Raw genomic sequence first — 20,661 nt, forward strand, 5'->3', positions numbered from 1 at the left:
TATATGTGCTCCATCATAAATATTTTTCAACCAATAGCACTAAAATTACTGACTAAAGCACTACATATCAGGACATATTCACAAATATTCATGTTTTCTCTTATCACTATAGGGATTCTCTAAAGGATTCTAAATAATGATAAATACTAAATAATGTTTTAATGAATATGTAAAATAAAAATGTAAATTAAAATATACATTTAATGTGATGATAAAATGCAGAATTAAGTTGAAATCTATCAAAAGTGATAAGCAAAAAACAAACAAACTGTTCATTTAATGCCTAATAGCATTTACAAAAATGAAAATAGTCATCAGTAATCTTTACTTTTAGGCTGTGAGCACTCCTCACAGTTCTTTTGTGAAACACACACCCATGCTTTACATTTACAGTTTGAAATGAAATGAAAGGTCATTTGAGTCGCATCAGCTCATGTCATTTACGTGCGGTAATAAAGCAGTTTGTTCTGAATTGTTGTCCGGACAAAAAAATCCCACAAACAAGAAAATATTCACTCAACACTGCATAAGATATTCAGATTTGTTTTAAGAGATTGGATGTTATTAATACAAGTGTCTTACTGCACATTACAGATTTTTAATTTGTTTATAATTAAAGCAAGTGAAAAAAACTGTGCAGTCAGACAATAGAACTCATTAAAATACAGTCTGTGAAAATAAGTCTTAATTTTTTTTAAACATTCTGCTTCTTCAGTAAATTATTGTTTCTAAGATTTTTTGATGTTTCAAATGGAAAATGAAACAGAAATATATGATCAAAAGTTTGAAAATGTGAATCAGTCCTTTCTGAGTGACAGTAAGTGACAGCGACTGACCTGCAGTGACCGTGGTCACACCATCCGTGTCCACGGCACATCTGAGGACACTGCTGCCCGATGTAAATGTCATCCAGAGCCCACTCGTCCTGCTCCTGATAGTAACTCTGGATCCATCGGAAGCGCGTCGCACTCGACCTACAGCCAGAAAACAGTATGAAACCAGAAAACACTGCAAATGCATAGCAGTCTATGAAGATGCACGGACACTGGTAAAATACGACCATTTCCAGAAATACTGCCATAAATATGAGCAAAACAGGTCATGGGAAAATGCCTTTGGTGTTTATCCTCTTTAAATATTTGCCATGCATTGTTTGTAATATAATATAAGACTTTAAACATCTCTTTATGGAAGTAGTATTCTAGTTATAAAAGGAGTCAAATGTATACATATTCACTTTTAAAAATAAAGTAACATTTGTCTTGCTCCTGTAGCACAGGAGGGCCCAGAGCACTGCAGTCGGTGAATCTGTGTGCAGCGTTTGTGTCTCACCAGGTTTTGTATGGCAGTGGAAGTGTGATGCGTCTCCAGTCTGTGAACTCAGACGGATGGTAGACGCTGGACGCAGTGAACTCAGAGCAGCTGGGCATGCCGGGGAGACAGGCCTATTACCCATAAACCACCAGAAACAGAAGTAAACCTCACAGTGGAGACTAAAGAGGAATTACAACACAAGAAATCATCTATAATCTGACTGTGAATGTGCAGTGCTTTAGATTGCTTCTACAATCCTTACAAAAAGTGATGAGGTTTCTGAGTGAAGACCCAGAGGCAGTATCAGATGGTGATACTGTCAGTACTTGAATGCATACCGTGGTCCTCAATCATTAGCATGGTATTTACATCATACTCCAAACACATGGTAACACTATGGTGCATTTAGGTACTTTTCTCTTGAAAACAAGACACATTAGAGAATATTTTGGTTTTCTCACCTCTTTGACGAGATGCCAAGTCAAGCCGTGATTGGTGGAGAACTCCAGCCGGACCTGAGTGTCGATGTGAGGAGAAGGTTCCCGTCCGCAGCCCATGACCAGCGAGAACTGGATCATGTAGGATGCGCCGATCTGCATGGATTGTGTTTCCACATAGCGGATACTGGAGGCTGAGCCGTGATCGCCTGAAAAACTGAGCAAATATTTACATAATTGTGGTTTACACTTTCATTTCAGACGGCACCTGAAGGGAAACGCTGATGCGGTTTGGATTTCAATGAATTATTAATTGCAGAAATATTCTGTTTGTTTTTTCATTGAATACGAAAGCAATTTTGTGTCTCTTTGCTGGTCTGGCAAATGGTGACGAACTTCGGGATCTGAAGCAGTTCTTTTTGTGCTTTTTTGTTCTTGGAGAGCTGGTGTCAAGTACGACTGTAGTTGGGTGGGTTGTGATATCTGAACTCATGAATATTAATTAGAATTTTTTTACTTTACATTAAAAGATCATTCAGTTCCATAAGAGTAGCTTTTATAGTATGGATTAGATGTTCTCCAAATCCTTAAATCCCAGAAAAATCATGAAAGGAGTGAAGCACAAATGCAGTGATGTTCATTCGATCAATCGGTTAGGGTTTGTTACCTGATGTTCATATGGTTAACTTCGTTAAGCATCATAAATATAAAGCGTCATGAAGCTCCCTGTTTAATCTCAAAAAACTCGTCACCAGTCACTTTCAACCACCGTAAGGACAGACATCATGATATAGTTCTTCTGTCTCTGTACGGAGATGTCAGTAATGCTTATATTTCACATTGATGCTTCAATGGCTGCTGATTGAAGTCTTAACTAATAATGAATGGTGAACATGAGGCAGGTACCTGAGGGTCCAGTCATGTTGGCAGTATGGCTGCACGTTCCCCAGATAGAAGCCCAGGCTCTGAGTCACGTCTAACACGTTACTGAAGTCCAGGCTAATGATGTTGAAGAGGATGGAGGTCATGCTGATCTCATCCAGAGCCCAGACATCCTGCCCACGGCCCGAGTGGTACGGCTGCCACCAGCGGAACTGGACCCCGAATTTACGGGCCCCAGGAGGAAGCTCCACAGAAACGATCCTAGAAAGAGTCAATTCAATCTAACCATCAACAATAACAGACAAGCTGATCACACAACATATATTAACTTATGTGCTTGACACATTGCAGTAGAAGACATGCCATGCTGCTCCACATGACCACAGTAAAGTCTAGCAGTGGTGTGTGTGTTCAGGACGGAGTACCTGGGCTCATGGAAGCCCTGATAAGAGTAATGCTGCAGCAGCGTCCAGGTGATGCCATTATCTGAAGAGTAATGCAGCAGCACTCCTTCACCCGGCTGGTCTGGAGCGGGACAGGAGCTCGACGTGCTGCGACTGCCCAGCCTCAGAGTGAACTGAAGATACCTGCAGAAGAGAAAGAAACAAGAACTGGGGCTCATTTTGAAGTAATGCTATCAGAGGAGTCAAGGTGACACGAATAGGAACAATAGCACCTTTCTGACTTGTGATAAATAAAAAGTGATCAAAATGAAAGAATGACGATCGTTGATGCTCTCTTACACTTCTAATACCAAAAGACCTCAATAAAGTGCAAATGTCTGAGTCAAACAGTCAGCTGGAGCAATGGCACATATATGTGTGCATGTTTATGTGATTTATGAGGACACAAATTTGTGTAATGACATGGGTATTACACTGGTATAACAACATAAACGTGTTTTATGAGGACATTTCCTAAATCCTCAATTAAAATAGCTCTAAAAGTATACTAAACAATGTTTTATTAAGAGTGTAAAAATGCCTGTAGTTTTGTGTGAGAGGTTTAGAGGTAGGGTAAGGATAAGGGGATTGAAAATAGAGTTTGTACAGTAGAAACACCATTACGCCTATGGAGAGTCCCCATAAAACATAATAACGTGTGTGTGTGTGTGTGTGTGTGTGTGTGTGTGTGTGTGTGTGTGTGTGTACCTGGCCTGTGAACTGTCCAGGGGGGTCGTAACAATGTGTCTTCTACTGTCTCTGTTGAAGACCAGGGCTTTTCCACTGGCCAAAACCCCACAGGCGAAGCTAACCTCTGCCCCCCGCAGTGAAGAGAAGCTGTGATAGGACGACAGCCTCACGCTGGAGAAACTCTCGGACAGAAACGCAGGGAAGGTCTGAGACGCCAGCTCACATGCCGGACCGCTGAAACCAGGGTCACACCTAAAGAAATACGAGAAAAAAAATAAAATAAATTCCAGAACTAGTAAGATGTTGCTGTTTTCACAATGTAAAGTGTGTTTCACTGCAGTTCTGACTGAAAGACGTTCATACTTGCAGCCCGTGCGTGAACAGTGTCCTCTACCGGAGCAGAAACGCAAACAGGACGGCCCGATATACACTGGAACAACAACCATAATCATCGATCCTGATCATGATTTATTGGCTCAAAATCACTGTCTAATCTGCTGATCACGCTCCGTGGGTTTGTCTACAATGTGTCAACATCTATCAGTAAATATGACCTGTATGTTGAATGAACGGCTCTTACCGTTGTCAATCGCCCACATGTTGCTGCTTCCCACAGCAGTCTGTCTCCAGCGGAAGCGAGTGCTGTCTGTGAGCGCGGCATTGGGCAGAGGAATCGTGATCCTCGTCCAACTACAGGAACACAGAGATAAAACCACACTGTTAACAGAACACACAACACGGATTTATGAAATCGTCCGACAGATGCAGTGACTGACCCGCTGTAGTTCTCTGAGGAGTAGATGCTGCTGTGAGGTAGATGTGATCCGGCACACAGTTCAGGAAGACACTCGGTGTGCAGGAGAGACCAGGAGCGACCGTGATTGGTTGAGAACTCCAGTTTGACGCTGTGAGATTCACATATGTAGGAACAAAAGAAGAGACGACACCAATCTTTAATTCAATTCAATTTTAAACAGTCCATGTTCTGAATCTTGTCTTCTTCTGTATCTGTACTGGCTACTGTTTCTGAACTATAAATACTATCACCGCTGCATACAAACACAAAGATACACAAATTACAACTTCGACCATTCCTGCGGTTCTTGTGGCAATAGAAAGTCTATTCTATTCTATTCTATTCTATTCTATTGACATCAATTGACTTTCCCAAATATAATTGCAAACACAAAAGATGATGTTTTGAAAGATATCTCAGTGTTGTTTTGTCCACTGTTGTTTGGACCTCAGTGTTCTTCAAAATGTCTTATTTTATGAGCAACAGAAGAAAGAAGTCATACAGGTTTGAATGACATGAGGGTGAGTAAGTGATCATTTTTCGGTTATCACTGTTTTCTGATCTGATCACCTGTTGGCCGGCTGATATGCTCCACACCCGAGGTTGATTGAGAACTGCACCAGGTGAGTGTTTGCTCCAGGCAGCACCGGAAGCAGCTGCAGGAAGTCCACAGCCCAAACATGACGGTTCGCTCCACCATGAAACTTCTGCTCTAGACAAAACTGAGTGGCTGGAGTCTGAAGTTCTGTCGGCAAACCAACTGAGACGACTGTAGGTGTCTGGAAGAGAAAGCCATGAGATATCAAGGTGTATACAGATGGGAACATGACACAGTAAATCATAAAAGAAATACGAGAAATAGATGAATGATAGATTCTGAACAGAACATGTCAATTGTTGAAAATGATTATGTAACCTAAATCTGACTATAGACTTTACTAGGTTTCTACCCTGTAGGCTGAGTATGGAAGTATGTCCAGAAGCACGGGATCTTTCCTGCCCTCTGAACGACCAAACAAGACCACATTATTCTTGTTGGATTCTCCAGGATCGCAGTCTCCACCCCCTGCAGTGAACACAGAGATCAGAGACTGAAAACACAGAGATCAGACACTGAACACACAGAGATCAGACACTTAACACACAGATATCAGACACTGAACACAGATCAGAAACTGAAAACACACAGAAATCAGACACTGAACACAGAGATCAGACACTGAACGCACAGGGATCAGACACTGAACACACAGGGATCAGACACTGAACACACAGGGATCAGACACTGAACACACAGGGATCAGACACTGAACACAGAGATCAGACACTGAACACACAGGGATCAGACACTGAACACACAGGGATCAGACACTGAACACAGAGATCAGACACTGAAGACACAGGGATCAGACACTGAACACACAGGGATCAGACACTGAACACACAGGGATCAGACACTGAACACAGAGATCAGACACTGAACACAGAGGGATCAGACACTGAACACACAGGGATCAGACACTGAACACAGAGATCAGACACTGAACACACAGGGATCAGACACTGAACACACAGGGATCAGACACTGAACACACAGGGATCAGACACTGAACGCACAGGGATCAGACACTGAACGCACAGGGATCAGACACTGAACACACAGGGATCAGACACTGAACACACAGAGATCCAACACTAAAAAAAAAACAGATCAGACACTGAAAACACAGAGATCAGTCAATGAACACAGAGATCAGACACTGAACACACAGGGATCAGACACTGAAAACACACAGATCAGACACTGAACACAGAGATCAGGCACTGAACACAGATCAGACAATGAACACAGAGATCAGGCACCGAACACAGATCAGACAATGAATACAGATCAGACAATGAATACAGAGATCAGACACTGAACACAGAGATCAGGCACCGAACACAGATCAGACAATGAATACAGATCAGACACTGAACACACAGGGATCAAACACTGAACACAGGGATCAGACACTGAAAACAGAGATCAGACACTGAACACAGAGATCATACAATGAACATACGTCAGTGTCAACATAATGTGCATGTAAAAGTATAAGTCATACCCATGGTGAAGTGGAAGCGCAGGCTTCCGTAGGCAGTGGTGTTGATGTACGGTGTGCACACCTTCCTCTGTCCATCTTTGAGAAAGACGAATGCAGATCCAGACTCCACCTCTCCACACTGAACTCCATACACTGCTCCATCAACCTCCCATCTACAGGTCACACACAGCAGTTCTTCAAGAAACTGTTCCTACACTTACTTAACAGCATCTGATACACCTGTTAGTAATGCAGATGTTTGCTTTTGAAGATCAAATTTGTCTTGAGAGTTGCAAGATATCAAAACTGAATTGTCAACACCTCAATATATCACCAGTATGTTAGTCTACTGACTGACCTAAATACTGTTAAAATACTATTTCAAAAAAGCCCTCCCACTAGCACGAATCCTAATCTTATCTGCTGGCAGTTGTAAGACGCACCCACTCAGTGGACTCTCAAAGTCTTCCTCCCAGTAGCTGCGTCCCTCTTCACGGTGCAGGTCCACGTCTCGCGTGGAGGCGAAGCTGTGCTCGAATCCCTCTCCACCATGAAAGTACAAAGAGTTTCCCTCTGACTGACAAGCGTGCTGTCGAATGATTTGAGAGGAAGCATTATGGTTCTACAGGTGTTTCTGACAAAACTGAAATCTCCATGTTGCATGAATACAGGGCAGATGGAGAAGACATTAACGACAGCCTCTGCCATGGGTCATTTATGGGGAACAGACCTGTTTGCTAGTGTGGGATGGTAAACATTCGCTGGGCTGCTGTAAATAATGACCCTGTCAAAGCTGCGGCCTTGTGTTCTGACCAGTGTTGGGGAGTAACTAGTTACATGTAATGGAATTACGTAATTTAATTACTAAATAAATGTAACTGTAATTTGTTACAGTTACTGAGTAAAAAAATGTGTAATTAAATTACAGTTACTTAGGAAAATGTTAACAGTTACAAAATCTGAACATTATCATGCACATACAGATGTAATTGATTTCTTTCATAAATTGCATTGACTGCTCTAAAATATTAGACACCATTGTTTCAGGAGTTTAGGACACAGAACAGGATACATGCTTATTAGATAACTGTTTTATTTCCTATTTGGGTTTATTTCCTATTTATTTCCTTTTTAAGATTAACTGTTTTTTCCAAAGCATTGTTAGCATGTGTTTCCTGTCTTAGCTATGCAAAGATTTTATTTCAAAAACAGCATAGCTACTAAACTATTTTTTGTTTTATTAGATGTTTTGTTTCCAGTCAAGACTTGGAGAAACTTGTTCATGCCTTTATCACCAGCAGGGTGGATTACTGTAATGGTCTCCTCACCGGCCACCGGTCAGTTAGAAACACCAAGGGTTCACATAAAACAAGGGGAGTCTGCTTTTAGCTATTATGCGGCCCGCAGCTGGAACCAGCTTCCAGAAGAGATCAGATGTGCTAAAACATTAGCCACATGTAAATCTGTTTAGCTGTGCATTTTTGAATGAGCACTGTGCTACATCCGAACTGATTGAAGTGTGTTTGGTTGAAATTGTTATTGAAATAATTACATTACTTATTACATTTTAAATAGGGTAATTTGTAATCTGTACATTTCCAAAGTAACCTTCCCAACACTGATCACATGTTCTGACCCGTCATATTAGCGCTTCACTTTGTGACATTAAACCATGAACTGAACTCTGCAATGAAAGCATTCATAAGTCATACCTCATGAAAAAGAAGTGTGCTTGATTGTACTGAATGTGCGCTTGTAGTGTTCAAATTTAAAAAGTATATTTTTTTAAATGGTTCTGGCAGACAATATAATATCAATGAATTAAAAGGCCATTAAAGTGACTTAAAGAGAAACACTTTAATGAATTAATTTCTTAACACACTTTTCAAGTTAAACATTTCACTTTAAAGTACATTTTAAACCATTATGTTTTAATCATCGTGTTTTGTGTTTTAAAGAAGTTCACTTAATTTGATGCGTCGACTAACATCCTAAAGCGCATGTAAAGTACTAGATTATAATTTTAACTGTAGTGTGTTATTCAAGATTTACAGTTCATATATTTTAAATGAACTAAATTGTAAATGTGTAATTAAAGATATTTAAATACGTCAAGTTTGAATAGAATTTAAATTAAAGTATATTTTAGTTTATCATAAATGCTTGTCAGCCCATTCAGCAGTAACTTTAACCATACTTCAAAGACAATAGAAGTAATTATGAAATTATATATAAAGATGTACTGAAGTCCTACTTATGTGGGTCAAAAGGCACTCTAAAGTTCAGCTAATGAAATGAAGTCTATAACACATTTTGGTTTTATTGCAGTTAATATGCAATTAAGCATCAGAAAACATTACATTCAGTTCACACTTTAGTGTATTATTGCAAAGTACATTATTTTCATAATAAGCACTCGTTTTGAGCTTCTTCACATGGGATGGTTTCTAGTTTGCTGGATGACACTATTTGGTCATGTACCTTTACTGTGGCTCCAGGGAAGAAGAGCCAGTTGGCTGTGTCCAGAGGGTCCAGGCTGTCCTCCAGCAGCGGGGGCCGGTTGGCCGTGTTTAGCACCAGTATGTTATCGAGGCCCCAGCAGGACTCATAACCATCGGGCCCCACGGGTGGCTCCTGGCTCCAGCGCAGATGAATGGCCTCCCCTTTACAGCCTGGAGGCAATGGCAGGAGATGGACCACTGTGCTGCTGTTAGTAGGAGCCCTGCGAGACCCAATGCAAATAATAAAACAATGGAGAACTGAACATATAAGTGCTCAAGCTCATTCAGACATATGCAACAAATTATGAGTTTTTATAGCACATAATCTATGCACTGCTCGTGGCGTTTTTACATAATGGTAATAGTAATACTGTGAGTGTGTTGGAGCCATTTCCTGAAATAAAGTAAAACCTGATCTTTTCCAAGGTGATCCAGTCATCAGAGGAGTTCAGACCGCAGGAGATGATGATACTGGGGTCTGAGTAACTGAACCGACAAGAACCAGATCCTGAACAACCAACACACACACACACACACACACACACACAAGAACGTCACACATTAGAATGGATTCACTTGACTTAACGTCATACAGAAAAATACACACAGCTAAATCTGATTTGCAAAGTATTTCAGTAAAAATATCTAAGCATTCTTAAATCAAGATACATTCACTTGAGATGCAAAATGACATAAGACTTGTTTTTGAAAAATGTACCAAAAGTATTCGCTTAAAACAAAAAAGAAATATGTGGTAATAAATTTAATTGAAAGGTAAAACAAGTTTATTTTTCTTACCCCGTTAGCATAAATTTTAATCTTAATATCCTAAGTCATTTTGCATCTCAAATAAATGCATCTTGATTTAAGAATGTATAGATATTAGTTCTGGAAAAGAAGACGAAAATGCATAATTCTTTTGCAAAGTATTCAGCTGTATACCAATCGTCTATGGCTGCAGGAGATGAAGAATGGTGACCTACAGTGACCGCAGAAGGACAGTGACACTCACCAAAGGCAAACTGCAGGATTGATGCTGTGCTTGTGTTCAGAGCCACTGTAGTCTAAAAGAGACGATAAAACCATGAGCTTCTCATTTCTATTCACTGATGAGCTTGTTTCACACAGGAATAATGTGAACACAGCATACGAGACACAGCCCTGCAAAGCTACAAAAACGTCCACACCGCCAGTGTGCCAAACATGCTTTAGATGAGTCTTTAATGTGTGTGTTTTATTTTCTTGTGGAACACTTTAGTTTAATAGTCTGCATTAGTCATTCAACTAACTATCAGTAACTTTTCAACTCCATGCCAAGTCATTAGAGTATTATTGATTATCTGCTTAATATTTGCTCACACTGTATTTTGATGGACATTCTACTGGCTATAAGTCACTCAGAGGAGTTTTGTACGAGCAGAAGTGCATCTATTTGTCTGAGAAGCACAACTCACTGCCTGCTGCTGTTTGCCAACATCCAGGCAATCAGGGCAAAATGTGCTGTTTTTCACTTGATTACATCTGTTCTGTAAAAGACAATTACCAGTTCTCTCTGTCCAAAGGGCTCACAAAACGTCACTGCTTTTCCGTGCATCAGCGCACCGCACTGCTCTCCAACCTCACAGTTACTGCAGTCTGACCTGTGAGAGAACCAGACATGGACAATAAATACACCTTCTAGCCCTCTAAATGGCATGGATGCAAAATATCATATGAAAATGAAAGCAGCTTCACGGCCAAGTAAACAACTCAAAGAAAAACGAGTGTTACTCACCAGATATTGAGATTAAGCTCTTCTTGTGTGTTGTGTTCGAAGTCATCCCGGAGAACAGCATGATCACCATGAACCATGGCTTCACATCAGCGACAGATACAGAGGACAGAGACAGAGACAGGAGCACAGTGAGGAGCAGTGAGGAGTAACGTCAGCACGCGTGTGTCTGCTGATGCTTTTACTCACCTAGACTGGGCCGAAGAGGAGATTCAGTGGGAGCTAAAAGAGACAAAACAAAACTTCTTTCACTTGGAACATTTCTAATGAAAGACTTCTCATAAATAAAAAACATACAAGAAGAAAGTCTGGTAAGGATCATTTTAATAAATATACAGCACATGGAGTGAACATTTAATCCTCTTTAATTGTAATTAATACAAAGAAGTTTGCAAACATTAAATGACTTCATTTTGAAGCTTTTTGGAATGTTATGTTTCGCCATCACTGATCGGTCAAACATGACAGCTGCTGTGCATTTGACCGTGTGTCTTGTATCGCTCTATCTCTTGCTCTCTTTCATTCTACAAGTCAGAAGAACTAATTGACATGATCCTGGAGGACTTTAGTACTGATTTTTACAGTGCTCTTAAAGTTTGTAGTCGATGGCCGGAGGCTGAGGAGAGCGCTGATGATCATCACGGTCCTGATGGTTTATTTTGCCAAAATGACTCTAATGACTCTATTCTCTGCACTTCATCTAAAAACTAGGACAATGTCACTCCCATGAGTCTTTACCTCCTACTTCAACAAAACATTACTAATGTAGGAGCATTTAACACTCCTACTTCTCTCCGTCTGTGGTGTCTGGATCCTGTGACAAAACTATGAAAAATCAAGTATAGCCTGCTGTGGACATGTCTTCTTTAATAAAGGTCATTGAGGAATAATTCTTTTGATTCTTTTATTAGTTTGATAAATTCCTGTTTGAATGTTTTTGAAAGTTCTGTGCTTTGTTGCATCCCCAAAACCACATTGTAATCCATAGACAAATAACACATTTCAGTACAAACTCCCAAACTATTGAGTCTAATCACATGAGCCGTATACTGATCTAAAACAGCTGTTGCTCCAGACTGTTTTCATGAAAGAATTGAATAAATAGGTCAACTGAATGACCTAAATGAATAGGTTTTGTGGCTGAATTACTGACAGACTATTGCTCCAGATGTAAGGATCGGACCGGCATCAACTGAGATCATGACTACTTATTCTTAAACCAAAATTTATGCTGAATTAACTGAACCCCGGTTCAAAAACGCCATTACTTCTGACAGCACTTTTATGCAAAATACTGGACATTAAATCAGACATATTCATCATACAGTTATTCATGATTTTCCCTACACATCATCCTCCTGCTCACCAGAATCCGCTTATACCCTCCAGAAGCTGCTGATGGCTAACCACCATCTTATTATCTCACATGAACAAAAACCTGCTACTTTAATCAATGTCTGGTTCTGAAGATCATTATAACCACAGTAATTTAAATGTGTGAAAGACCCGACATAAAAGGTTTTATTCAACTAGACAAATGATTGTGTATGGATGTTATTCTCTAATGCCAATAGGAGTGAGGAATGTTTAACTCTTATTTACATTTGTATAGGTGTTACTATTTGTTATTTCACAGATTAAATGAACCAGCATAACAAATGAATTTATAACTGACTTTAACTCTTTAGAGAGAACATTGCAGGCTCTCTTTAATCTCACGATTGAGCTTAATGTTCAGTCTTTCCTTATCTAAAGCCTCTGACAAGTCTAGCTATAATTAACCACATTAAACCTTACACTCAGAAACCTTCATCGTCTCTGGAAAAACCTTTTTATCTTCTCAACTGTACCGATATACCAAAAATCATATAGTGCAATCTTTCCCTCAATAACCTCAGATAATCTTTACCCAAAATCCATCACATTATAATGATAAAGCAGCTGTGCTCCATTTCATTTGCTGACCTATTTCTATCAGAACTCACACACACACTGTGAAAGCGAATGTGACTATGAATGTAAGGGGTGAGTTCTGAATGTAACTGCAGTTTTCAATCAAACGTCCACTGAGTGGCGCTACTCCCATTCAGACAAATCACAGCGGAAGGTTATCAGTTACTAATGCTGTGGAATATAGTTTGCAGTCAGCTGAGCCAATACAAATATTTGTTAAATAAGTCACACATGGTTTTTCTGCATCGATGCAAAAGTCATGGGTTCAAATCCCAGAATCAGACTGAAAGATTCATTCAGCACACAGACTGGACATTCAGAGCATTCAATGCTTCAGAAAATCTGAGCTTTATAATCAGATTTAACATCCAAACAGGGTGAACTGATTTAAAAGTAAACATCATCATTTGGATATTTATTCAGCTTGTGTGTATTTAAGTCTCGTCCGTATTGGCCTGTAGTAGGAGGGACAAACTGTGCTTTTGGAAAACCATTTGCAGAGCGTTTCTCATGAGATCAGGCTAGAAACTAAACAGCAACAATGTTTTGTTGACTTGTGTGCTATGAATGCTGGGTAATGGGAGTGACGGCTCTAGCTTTCCTCATTGTCCTCCTCTGTAAGCAGTAAAAACTTATCAAGTGTTTGGATGAAGAGACAGATTTTACCAGCAGTCGTGGTGAATGTTCACTATTATCACACTGACACTGTTTACTAACATGTCAAATAGACACACACACACACAATGAATTTCTTTACTTCCAAGATCGATACTACTGTATTAGAGAGAAAATTATAACAATACAGCCATCAGCTACAGTATCATATCAGATATACTATAGATCCCCTGAGGAACAATTCCACTCCTTCTCTGCTATAGAAGAGGAAGAATTGTATACAATATATATGCTGGGTAATGGGCTGAGTATCATATATATATATATATATAAATATATATTTAAATAATCTAAACCAACAACATGTACAGTATGTTAGACCCTATACCATCTGAGCAACTATAACAGATGCTTCCAGAAGTAATAAATCCTCTTCTGAATATTATGAATTCGTCAGTGTCATTAGGATATGTCCTAGAAACCATCAAACTGGCTGTTTTTAAGCCTCTCATTAAAAAAACACAACTTGATCCTAGACAAATGGTTAATTACAGACCAATCTCAAATCTTCCTGTTCTGTCAAAAATACTAGGCAGTATCTTCACAACTATGTTCCTTCTTAGAGAAAAATGGTATCTGTGAGGATTTCCAGTGAGGATTTAGACTGTTTCATAGTACTGAGACTGCTCTCATTAGAGTTACAAATGACCTGCTCTTACCATCCGATATTGGCTGTATCTCTCTATTAGTGCTACTCGATCTATCGACACTATCGACCCCAGCATTCTTTTGAATAGACTAGAAAATTATGTTGGCATTAGTGGAATTGCATTGGCATAATTAAAATCTTACTTATCTGACCATCATCAATTTGCAGCAGTGAATGAATAATTATAGTGATCACAAGTGCAGTATGGTGTACCTCAAGGCTCAGTACTAGGACCGTTGGTTTTCACGTTTTACATGTTACCCTTGGGAGATATCATCAGGAAACATGGTGCTAGCTTTCACTGTTATGCTGATGATACTCAGTTCTATATTTCTTCTCTACCCAACGAAACATACCAATTTGGAAAAATAACTGAATGCATAGTTGATATAAAAAAACTGGATGGCTAGTAATTTCCTACTGCTAAATTCTGTTAATTATTGGACAAAAAACCTCTGCATGTAATAACCTAGAACACTGTCTAACACTTGACGGCTGCTCTGTCAATTCCTCATCATCAGTTAGGAACCTAGGTGTGCTATTTGATAGCAATCTTTCCTTTGAAATCCACGTTTCTAACAATTGTAAAACTGTATTTTTCCATCTCAAAAATATATTTAAATTATGACCTATGCTCTCAATGTCAAATGCAAAAATGTTAATTCATGCGTTTATGGCCTCAAGGTTAGATTATTGTAATGCTCTATTGGGTGGTTGTTCTGCGTACTTAATAAAATACAGCTTGTCCAAAATGCAGCAGCTAGAGTTCTTACTAGAGCCAGGAGGTCTGAACATATTAGCCCGGTTCTGTCAACAATGCTCTGGCTCCCTATTAAATATCATATACATTTGAAATTATTCTTGATTTCTTTAAAAGCCCTCAATGGTTTAACTCCTCAGTACTTGAGCCAGTTCTTATAGCATTATTAGATTAGATTAGATTCAACTTTATTGTCATTGCACATGTAAGGTACAGGGCAACGAAATGCAGTATTATAGTCCTTCTCGTCCGCTGCGATCTCAAAACTCTGGCCATTTGATGATATGGGAAGATAAAATGGTTAGAGAGTTGGACTCGTAACCCAAAGGTAGCAGGTTCGAGTCTCAGGTCCGGCAGGGATTGTAGGAGGGGGAGTGAATAACCAGCACTCTCTCCACCCTCAATACCATGACCGAGGTGCCCTTGAGCAAGGCACCAATCCCCCAACTGCCGCAGGCGCCGCAGCAAAAAATGACTGCCCACTGCTCCGGGTGTCAAGTCAATATTATTTGTATAGCGCTTTTAACAATGCAAATTGTGTCAAAGCAGCTTTACATCGGCTTGATATAAAGCTGGGTGGCTTTATATCACCTTTACAATATTTAGACGGGGAAATAATTTGTCGAAATAGTGTCATTCTCCTCTGGCCAGACAAAATCAGCAGTTTAAATGTAGACTAAAGCAGAATCAGATTGTGCAAAGGACTCATCTGGTTCCTGTGGTCTTGTCCCGATGGTCATCTTGGAGACAGGGTCTTCACTGGGGATCAGTCTCTGGGGTTCATCTAGGTGTCCTGCTGTAGAGGTCATCTCTAGGAGCTGATCCACCATCTGATCTGGATACAGTCTGGATCTGGGTGGCTACGGTGACCTCGGAATAAGAAAGAAACTGACTAATATTAGCGTAGATGCCATTCTTCTAACAATGTAACAAGTACATCAGGTGTTTTGGGAAGTGTTCCCAGTTCCGGTTGACCTAATTAATGCAGCCTAACAATCCTTTAACGGATTTGAATTATAGAAATACGATAGTGTATTATGTGTAAGCCAGGTTAAAGAGATGGGTCTTTAACCTAGATTTAAACTGACAGAGTGTGTCTGCTTCCTGAACAGTTTTAGGTAGATTGTTCCAAAGTTTGGGTGCTAAATAGGAAAACGATCTCCCGCCCGCAGTTGATTTTGATATTCTAGGTATTATCAAATGGCCAGAGTTTTGAGATTGCAGCGGATGTGAAGGACTATAATGTGATAAGAGCTCACTCAAATACTGAGGTGCCAAACCATTCAGGGCTTTATAGGTAATTAGCAAGATCTTAAAATGTATACAATGTTTAATAGGGAGCCAGTGCAGTGTTGACAGAACCGGGCTAATGTGGTCATACTTCCTGGTTCTAGTAAGAACTCTAGCTGCTGCATTTTGAACCAGCTGGAGTTTGTTTATTAAACATGCAGAGCAACCACCCAATAAAGCATTACAATAATCTAACCTCGAGATCATGAATGTATGGATTAATGTTTCTGCATTTGAGATTGAGAGCATAGGTTGTAATTTATATATATTTTTAAGATGGAAAAATGCAGTTTTACAAATGCTAGAAACATGTTTTTCGAAGGAAAGTTTGCTATCAAAAAGTACGCCTAGGTTCTTAACTGATGACAAACAATTTACAGAGCAGCCATCAGGTATTAGACAGTGATCCAGGTTATTACATGCAAAAGTTTTTTGTCCAATAATTAACACCTCTGTTTTTCAGAATTTAGCAGTAAGAAATTGCTAGTCATCCAGTTTTTGATATCAACTATACATTCCGTTAGTTTTGCAAATTGGTAAGTTTCATCAGGTCGCAAAGAAATATAGAGCTGGGTATCATCAGCATAAAAAGTAAAAGCTAACACCATGTTTCCTACTGATATCTCCCAAGGGTAACATGTAAAACGTGAAAAGTAAGGGGCCAAGTACTGAGCCTTGAGGTACTCCATACTGCACTTGTGATTGGTATGATACCTCTTCATTTACTGCCACAAATTGATGGCGGTCAGATAAGTACGATTTGAACCATGCCAGTGCACTTCCTCTAATGCCAACATAATTTTAATTGTCTATTGAAAAGAATGTTGTGGTCAATAGTGTCAAACGCAGCGCTAACATCCAGTAACACTAATGGAGAAATACAACCACGATCAGATGATAAAAGCAGGTAGTTTGTAACTCTAATGAGAGCAGTCTCAGTACTATGATATGGTCTAAAACCTGAATGGAAATCCTCACATATATAATTTTTCTCTAAGAAGGAACATAGTTGTGATGATACTACCTTTTCTAATATCGGTGTGCGTTCACTGTGTGCGTTCACTGCTGTGTGTGCACTTTGGATGGGATAAATGCAGAGTACTAATTCCGAGTATGGGTTACCATACTTGGTCACGTCACGTATCACTTGTCACTTATAATACCTAGAGAATCAAAATCAACTGTGGGCGGTAGATCCTTTTCCTAATTAGCGCCCAAACTCTGGAACAATCTACCTAGTGTTGTTCAGGAGGCAGACACACTCTTTTTAAATTTAAATAAGTTTAAATCTAGATTAAAGATCCATAATTAACCTGGTATACACATAACACACTTGTTACATCGTAAAATGAATGGCATCTACACTAATATTAGTCTGTTTCGTTCTTATTCCGAGTTCACCATAGCCACCAGATCCAGTCCGTATCCAGATCAGATGGTGGATCAACACATAGAAACGACCTCTACAGCCCTGAATGTCAGTGGAGAGCAGGACAACTAGATAAACCCTAGAGACAATTCCCTCCGAAGACCTCGTCACCTACACAGCCATCGGCACAAACCCTCAGCAAAGACCACAAGAACCAGACAAGTCCTTTGCACAGACCAGCTTCAGCTCCTTCGCGATGCGATGTTCCACGCGGAGGGAACTGGATGTATGAGTGATGCCAGTTCACAATCTGACTTTGCTGCAGCCTGGAATTAAACCTCTGGCCAGAGGAGAACTGCCCCCTGACCGAGCCTGGTTTCTCCCAAGGTTTTCTTCTCCATTTCTGTCACCAATCGAGTTTTGTTTCCTTGCCACTGTTGCCTTTGGCTTGCTTTGTTAAGGACACTTACCATTTGTCAATATTATGGCCTTGATTGCACAGACCAGGGGCAAGGCAAGGTCGGTCTAAACTCTGCAGGACAGCGGCTCTCCAGGGCCGAACTTGCCTACCCCTGGCACAGACACTTTTGGAAGAGAACCGAAGTGAGCTGGACGATGACATCACTGAATCAACAATGAACTGACTTTAACTGGAAAACTGACTGTTTACTTGTCCTCTTTTTAGAGCTGCTTTAGCAGAATTGAATTTTATTTGCGTTATTAACACACTATGTTCCTGTTTAACACTGTAAATCTGCTTTGACACCCTCTGCTTTGTATAAAGCGCTATATAAATAAAGGTGATGGGACACACACACTCACACACACATGTTGGTTTATGTGGTTTATGGGGACTCTCCATAGGCGTAATGGTTTTTATTCTGAACAAACTGTGTGTGCTATTGCCCTACACCAACCCTACACCTAAACTTAGCCCTCACAGGAGACTTTGTGCATTTTTAGATTTTCAAAAAAACACCATTTAGTATGTTTTTTAAGCCTTTTGAATTACGGGGACATAGGCAGTGTCCTCATAAACCACCTTCATATTGTAATACCTCTGTCATACCCATGTCATTATACAAATTTGTGTCCTCATAAACCACATAAACATGCACACAAACACACACACACACACACACACACACACACACACACACACACACACACACGAGTGTAATAATCTCCCCCACACATGATCTTTGTCTGTGGAGTTCTTCTCTCATTCTCTGCTGTTCATTCGTCGACCTCTTCTTCTGTCTACATCAGGCGTTCACACAGAAGACAGTCACATACGTTTCAGGCTTAGTTTAATCCTCGATCGCTTTCTTAAGAACTTTAATTACCTCCGGCGCTCTTCCTGTAGATCTGTGCTAATGCGACCGGCTTACACTGACAGTTTAACAGCCCCGCACTTCCCATGAGCCTCGGCTGTAGATTTGGAGAGGGCCAGTTCATTCTCTAACTTCTCTAATGCAAAGCCGGCCATTCAGATGAAAGTTGGCGCTGGGTGTTATTAAGTGACGCGTTTGGGTGTCTGAGGCGCAGGACATTATTTTCCAGCGGTGCATCTTTCATTTTTAGCGCGTCTCTCCATCTAAAGGCCGCGCGTCTGCGGTCATATATCTGCTCTGCTTCTGATCGTCCTCCTCTCCTCTCCTCTCCTCTGCCCAACACTGATCGCCCCCCGTGAGTTATAGTCACTTTTCGATAATCAATCCTCAGGGATACGAGTCCAGCGTGTCCCATAAAGCCCTAATTTATGGAGCTGCTGGAAATTGCAGAGTTCTCTGGTCGCCTTTCCTCATCCCGACCTGTCACAGATATCACTCTTTGATATACTAGCATCATCTGCGGCTCTCTCTCTCTCAGTGAAGTTCTGCCGCTCTTATAGTCTCTGTTTAGCATGCCTTTATGGGTTTATCTGTGGATACATGCTGTCATTTGTCTATTCATTCCAGATAGTCTTCTGGCTCGTTTCACTTTCATACACTTGATGATTTTCCTCTTTCTGCATGGAAACTAATGGTAAACAGTGGGTAATAAAATGCAGCAGTCTCTGGTTTCAGAGGTACAAATCCATTCATTTTCTCCATAGAAACAGACCTACTCTGAGCTCAGCATCTGTTAAATGATGAAATATACTTCTGGTACATGAGATTTTTAACTTTACAATATGCTGCGTTCAACACTGACTAAAATCCATCAGTCAGAATCACTAGTACCACAGAAATCACTGTCACCAATCTGAATATAAACTACTGCAAATGAGTCTCTCTAAAGTGTTAAACTACTTACATATTTGCATTTGATTCACACTATCCACAATAAAACTGCTGTCATCTCTATTGCTTTTATAAACACAGTTACTACATAAAACACAAGTACCCTTGTGAAAATGAATTGTGAGTAAGACTTAATTTTACAATGTCCTTTTTACACGTTGCATGTTTTTATTATAGTAATAACAGTAAATTATGCATAATTACATGCAACTAACTCTAAACCAAACTTTAATCCTAACCATAAAGTATGTATGGTACATGATAAAGATAAAATAGTGCTCACTATTAATGGTGTAATTACACTGTAATAAAGTGTAACTTGGTATTGAATGTGCACTGTACTGCAGTGTACGTTACATCTTAAAAGTATACATAAAAAAAAACCACCAGAAAAAAAAAAAAAAAAACTGTAATTGTAGATAATAGCAATGAAATAAAAGGCCACTTAAATAACTTAATTGTTTCTTACCACACTTAAGTCTACTTTTAAAAAGTGCACTTTGTAATAAATGTAAAATTCTGCTTTTAGGTGCATCCAAACAAGCACTCTGAAGTTTAACTATTTGCATTTAATGAAAATTTATCTGTATAATAATTTTCAGTAAGTTTCCCCCCCAAAAAACTGTACATTAAGTTCACACTTAAGCAAATTATTTTATTTCCATAATGAACACTCTTTTTTCAAAAGTGCATTTCTTTTTCACAGGGCAGACACACAAATCTTCATAAAATCATCAGGTTAATTTTATTTGACGAGTC

General features: G+C 39.7%; 1 protein-coding gene across 1 annotated transcript in view; it reads right to left on the reverse strand.

The window, feature by feature from the left end:
- reln (reelin) overlaps positions 1-20,661 on the reverse strand; it is a 135,069-nt gene that overhangs the window by 64,144 nt on the left and 50,264 nt on the right. The window contains exons 5-23 of the mRNA XM_079447181.1: positions 11,111-11,143; positions 10,925-11,003; positions 10,694-10,790; positions 10,163-10,214; positions 9,562-9,658; positions 9,131-9,371; positions 7,093-7,238; positions 6,671-6,822; positions 5,513-5,628; positions 5,133-5,341; positions 4,543-4,671; positions 4,347-4,456; positions 4,130-4,196; positions 3,785-4,018; positions 3,059-3,220; positions 2,658-2,894; positions 1,776-1,968; positions 1,333-1,445; positions 837-974 (exon numbers count right to left, since the gene is read on the reverse strand). Coding sequence (XP_079303307.1) covers positions 837-974; positions 1,333-1,445; positions 1,776-1,968; positions 2,658-2,894; positions 3,059-3,220; positions 3,785-4,018; positions 4,130-4,196; positions 4,347-4,456; positions 4,543-4,671; positions 5,133-5,341; positions 5,513-5,628; positions 6,671-6,822; positions 7,093-7,238; positions 9,131-9,371; positions 9,562-9,658; positions 10,163-10,214; positions 10,694-10,790; positions 10,925-11,003; positions 11,111-11,143 — 2,605 coding nt within the window. The remainder of the gene's footprint in view (positions 1-836; positions 975-1,332; positions 1,446-1,775; positions 1,969-2,657; positions 2,895-3,058; positions 3,221-3,784; positions 4,019-4,129; positions 4,197-4,346; positions 4,457-4,542; positions 4,672-5,132; positions 5,342-5,512; positions 5,629-6,670; positions 6,823-7,092; positions 7,239-9,130; positions 9,372-9,561; positions 9,659-10,162; positions 10,215-10,693; positions 10,791-10,924; positions 11,004-11,110; positions 11,144-20,661) is intronic.

This window comes from Barbus barbus (assembly GCF_936440315.1).
Source record: "Barbus barbus genome assembly, chromosome: 22".
Lineage (NCBI taxonomy): Eukaryota > Metazoa > Chordata > Actinopteri > Cypriniformes > Cyprinidae > Barbus > Barbus barbus.